At 37.0% G+C, this 5,648-nt stretch overlaps 2 protein-coding genes across 2 annotated transcripts in view; one reads left to right on the top strand and one right to left on the bottom strand.

The window, feature by feature from the left end:
• The window catches only part of LOC106106518, a 4,681-nt gene extending 4,290 nt beyond the window's left edge, over positions 1–391 (top strand). Inside the window, exon 7 of the mRNA XM_013287116.1 lies at positions 162–391. Coding sequence (XP_013142570.1) covers positions 162–371 — 210 coding nt within the window. The 3' untranslated portion in view covers positions 372–391. The remainder of the gene's footprint in view (positions 1–161) is intronic.
• Positions 282–3,572, bottom strand: LOC106106527 (trichohyalin-like). Its single transcript, XM_013287129.1, has 6 exons — positions 3,494–3,572; positions 3,083–3,276; positions 2,726–2,917; positions 2,104–2,283; positions 1,306–1,529; positions 282–367 (listed from the first exon to the last, which is right to left on the bottom strand). Exons 1-6 carry the CDS (start codon positions 3,555–3,557, stop codon positions 343–345), a joined length of 879 nt encoding a protein of 292 aa, XP_013142583.1. The 5' UTR covers positions 3,558–3,572; the 3' UTR covers positions 282–342.
• Between the last annotated feature and the right edge of the window lie 2,076 nt (positions 3,573–5,648).

The following is a 5,648-nucleotide window of genomic DNA, read 5'->3' as shown; positions in this document are numbered from 1 at the left end:
CGTGGAGTTCAAAAAAACAAAAGTAAGTAACCTATGTGTTCTTCCAGACTATCCTCTACATCTATACCAAATTTCATAGAAATTCGTTCAGTCGTTTAGGATACAAACTCTAACATCCATCCATCCAAACTTTCGCATTTATAATATTAATATATTTTCAGAATACAAATTTCACGTACACAGAAACAGGAAACATAAATCTCCGTTATAGTGTTATTAGGCAAGTGAACAGTTCTGTAGAAGTAGCAGCTGCCAGCAGTTCCAGCGGCAGCGCGCTGCTGCAGCGCGCCGAGCTGGTCCTCCGGGAGTACAGCCGCGCCGCCGCCAGCCTCGCTGCGGCCATCAAACATATTGACTCTGCCTATACCTAAAATATAATATTCAAAACTGATTTTTTTGAGTTTTATTTGTACACTAGATTTTATCCGCGATTTCATCCGCGTGAAATCTATACTATTATAATAAAGCGTAAACGCACACTTCTTTGTTCCCTAAGATGTCAGCAATCACAGCATATTTTTGAATAATTCTTTTTTAATCAAAAACCCTACACTTTCGCCATGCTTTAGGCTATATATTTTCACGCCATTAAACTTAGGGGATAAATATCTTGGATGAAAACTCTAATGTGGGAAAGAGACCAAAAGTTGCTGCCAACATCAAGAAAAAAAAGATTGCTTAGGTTTGTCATGTTATTTTGACATTTGCTATTGATAATTTCACAAATGGAAACATTACAATAAAATTCTCATAATTTCATGCGGATGAAGCCGCACGGAAACAGCAAGTTACAATATAACCTATGTAACTCAGATAAATGACCTTTCTAGTGATGACATTTTTAAAATCGGCCAAGTAGGTTTTGAGTTATTGCAATACATGCAAAAATACAAATATTTCCTCTTTAAACATTAGTGGAGAAGTATAGGTATTAGTATATATCATTATTAGTAATTTTGTCTATAAGCAGATGAGTTTATTTCTAAGCTTGCTTTGTTTAGTAGGTAAATAGTTGACATTTGTATTAAAATAAAACTAATACTTTAAAATTTCCATACTCATATTTATTATTTTTTTATATTTTATAACGCTAAAAGTCGACACAGTACTGAGGTAACTGTTATCGACATACATTTATTTATGTCTGTAAAAATCATAAACTGACAATATATATTATATGGTTACAAAGTTGATTTTAGTTTTTTTCCAGGAAAATATAAGACACTGTAATATTGAACTGACATTATATTTATTAATTTCTTAGAAATAAAACATTTTTCAAAAATAAATGCATTTTTAATCTACATCTGTCCAATTTTGACGGCGTCTCTGAGTCGCTCTGTGAAATCAGCCAATCGGCGGGCTCGACGCGCTCTGACGTCACGCTCGCGGACCAATCGCATCGCGCGCGCGTCAGTGTGTGCCGCGTGCGCTATCGCTTCCGCACGTCTATACGCTTCCTCTGCCGCCAACTCCTGACGCAGCAGCGATGATTCCCACGAACTAAGCGCGTTCGATATTGCTACACGCTAAAAAAATATGCACACCCTATTTAGCTTCTATATAGATGTTCGGTACAGATGATATGAGTTTTCCATATTCGGTGGAGAAATATAGGTTTAAATTTCGCGCGTAGGTTGTGCCGCAAGACCCGAATCCGGATTATTCCCAACCGTCACCAAGCTCTGCCCCCACGTGGAGACAGATAAGAATAAAAAGTTTCATCCGTCCCAACTTTTGCGACGAGGGGACGGTTTGAACTTATTTTATTTCATAACGGTCCCATCTGACATCTTATTGGTGATGGCGGGACTAAAATGTGGGACGGATAAAACATGTATTCTCACGTGGGGACAAAGCACGGTGGTGGTTGGGAATAATCTCCGAATCCGTCTTGTCCTGCCCACTATGACTTAAATGACTGTCCAAAAACCAAGTCGTTTACAATTTTAGTTATACTCTGACCTTTAAAAGTGCTATCAAAACTATAGTTAATTGCATTTCTATCCACATTACACATATTGCTCTTTTAAGTTTCGACAACAGAATACCTATGTTTCACTTACATCAGGTCTAACAACAAGGCATGAAGTTTGTACCTACCTGTGATGTATTTCTAAGCAAAGCATTCCTTCTCTTGTTTGCTTCTTCTTCTTTCTGCAAGGCGTGTATAAGTTGTACGCTGCGCCGGCAGTGGTCGGCCGCGTGCTGCCGCGACCGCCGGTCCGCTGCGAGGTACGCACGAGACTCCTCCTCCAGCGCGTTGTCTATAATTCTGCTCACCTACGACAATCAGCTTAGATTAAAAAAAAGACACACAATCATAAACGCACTCCTATAAGCTATTAAAGTTAAACTACATTTTATAATACTAAATCGGTTAAGTTTTAGGATACACGGGGTATACTAATATTGTAAAAAGGAAAGATTTGTATTTTTGTATGTATTAAAATAACTCAAAACTAATAGACCGAAATCAAAATTTTTCAACCATTAAAAAGCTACCTTGTCACTGAGTAACATAAGATATCTTTTTTATGACTTTTTTAATTCTACGCAGACGAAGTCACTAGCTACAACTAGTATAAAATAATTATACAACTACTGAAACTGATATGCGATCTTTCAAAAAGATGCAGTATTTGTATTGATTACAACGCCATCTTTTGTTAGATTCCACAGAACACAAAATTACTACAAAACAAGCAGTCATATAAAAGTCCACCTTTCTATCATCATTGAAAGCCATCAGCTCCTTTGCGCGGTGATCCTTGTACCGTATACAGTCTAGCAGTTGCCCTTGCATTATATTCTGCTGCATGCGCTGCTGACCTCGCACCAGCTCAGCCAGACAACGTTCGCGGCGACGTTTCTCTTTTATGTACTGCCTAAATTTCTCTGTCGACTGCGCGTCTATCTAAAAAGTATATATTGTTAACAAGTAACGCCATCTATTACACAGCAGAAGAATAAAAATTACTGAAAATGCGTCCACTTAAAACTGGATTACAAAATAACATTTTAATAAAAATCTCAGTTTAATATTAAGATTTACTTTTTAAAAAATTGAGAAAAAACAAACCATTTCTCTTTCCCGTTTCTCCTCGCGCCACATCTTATGAAATTCATCAGCCAATCTATCTCTTTCTGCGCTCTCTTCTCTTTTTCTCGCTAAAGCAGTCAGCAGCCGCCATTCCCGCTCGGGAATCGACCTTATTATATTGTTACTGTCTTCATATTCCGCAGATGTTATCAAATCTGACACAGCACTGGAACCTGAAAACAAGATGAATGCGCCTGTAGAAATTTTGTCGTTAAAACTGTACATTGTTTTGACAATTTTTTGACAAGGCGCTACATAAAATTCAAGCCAAGTTTTACACTTTCATCTATGAAATAAGAGTCTAGAATACTTTCTTTTAGCAAATCGTAATAATAAAATCTCAGTAGGCAAATATAAAATACTAGTTTACTTCATTTAAAAATAACTCACGGTAAATCGGTCTGGCTGTTTTCCTTCTCGGTGACAGAGACGCGGATCGCCGCGGAGATTCCATCACTAATTTGTAACAGAAAACCATTGTTTAAATGTTTAAAGTTATTTTCAAAACAAAACCCTTATTTTAAAATACTACAAGAAATCGTCAAACATCCTCTGTACTACTAAACCAACAAACTCCGTTGACATGTGAGTATTGATTAAACATTTTTGTTACTGTGACAAAACTTTACAAACAAACAGAATAACGCACATTTTCAAATACAATAACCTATCGAGCAAAGTTTGTCTAATCGTGATTCTGTTCCACGAGACTTTAGTTAAAGGACCGAAGTTACACATACTAAAATATCACGAATCAAATATTTGTAGAAATCCTGTTTTAAGTTATCAAAGATGCGCAATTTAGTATAACAGCGCCTTAATATGTATTGTCAATCTTAATAAACCCTCCATAAATATTTTCAATGAAAAATAAAAAGAAAATACTGGTATATTAAACTTGGATTCCGTTACTATGCTCCAATTTAATTAGTCATATTTACGTGTATATTTTACCTTTTATTGAAATTGGAATTGATACTTAGGTAATTAGGTTATCTAGCTTTACTTATTAACTAAAACAACTCCTATTTGAGACACAATAACTTGTAACAAATACCAGAAACGAAAATGCAAATTACGCATTCTGTTGGTAAATAAATCGTTCAAAAACAAGATGGCGCAAGAAATCATTATCAGTCGTTATCAGAAAGATAATACTGTCGCGATAGTACAGTCGACACCGCGTCGCGGGCCCACGACCACGTCACCCGCCATGGACAAAGAGAGGAAGTTCATCGCAAAAAGAACAGATGTGCTTAGAAAACTCAACGCTGAAAGTCTTCAGCTCATAGAAAGAGGTCTACTCGGCGACTTACCTGATAAACTGAAACCTCCTCCTTTAGTACCAGTGAGAGGGCAATCTACAGAACTAGCGATCGCGAAACCTTCTGGTCTTCTATCATCCTGTCTGCCTGTCCCTGATTCGCCGAAACCACAATCAGACGATGACGTCTCACCACTCAAAAAGACATTCAGTTTCCGAGATAAATTCTCTCGTATAAGCTTCTTAAAGAAAGATAAAGAGAAATCCAAATCGAAAAGCGAAGAAGATGAAAAACCTAATATACAGACGGAGAAAGAACAAGAATACAAATCGAGTAAACGGTTTTGGTTCTTTCGGAATAAAGAGTTAATGGAGAAGAAAAAGCAGCATAAACCTATTTACAAAAGAAGTAAGAGTTTTGAATTTCTTCCTCGTGCGATAGAAGAGGAAGCAGAAGAGAGTGTCAAGAATTCTTTGACTAAAAACCAATCGTATGCGTTTGGCAGTAGCGACACTATGGCTGACCCCTGGTCTTCTACTGAAAGTTTAGAATACCTTTCCAATGTTTATTATAATAATGATGATTCCGTCTTCTTGAAGAGTATCAAAGAATTCCCTTCAGAGTCTTCTAATAACAACTCGAGTATTTCAAACGCAACATCAGCGTCCAGCGGTCTGGTCGTAAACATTATGAAAGGGAAATCGATGCAGGACTTATTGGAGGAGTTCGAGAAGGCAGTGGATATGTTCAGTGAGAACTACATGAGTGACTGTGAACCGTATACTAAGACAAATAAGGAGCTGAGTGTTAAAGAGAAGAGATTAAGTTCATCGTTGAGCAATCTCCCTTCACCCAAAGTGATGGTGCCCAAAGTGAATAAAATCAGTGATGATTTCAAAGCGGAGTTAACAAAGTTGTTGAGTGTTAAGAGTGTGAGTGGTCCTAGGACTGTGAGACGGGGTTCTGTCACCGATTGGTTCGTTCTAGAGGATAAAAATACTTCTTCTGCTGAGCAGAATAAGTACAGAAGAGCGCAGAAAAAGCCGACGCAAAGAGTCAGAAGGATTAGTTCCACTAAATATGTAAGTCTTTTATTGCTTGTCAAAATATCTTTTGATTTAACGTTATATCTAGGTTTGTTTAATCAGGCTATCTAAATCGCAATTTACATATGTCTAAATGCGTTATCTTCACATGCGTTTTTAAACAGCAAAAACAAACAATAATTTTTCATTAGCAAAATACAGTTTGTAAAATTATATTTGCGTGTCGCAGGCGCT

This window comes from Papilio polytes, unplaced genomic scaffold (genome assembly GCF_000836215.1).
Source record: "Papilio polytes unplaced genomic scaffold, Ppol_1.0 DF824269.1, whole genome shotgun sequence".
In the NCBI taxonomy this organism is placed as follows: Eukaryota; Metazoa; Arthropoda; class Insecta; order Lepidoptera; family Papilionidae; genus Papilio; species Papilio polytes.
Note: the sequence above shows the minus strand (reverse complement) of the source record. Positions and strands in the feature narration are given on the sequence as shown.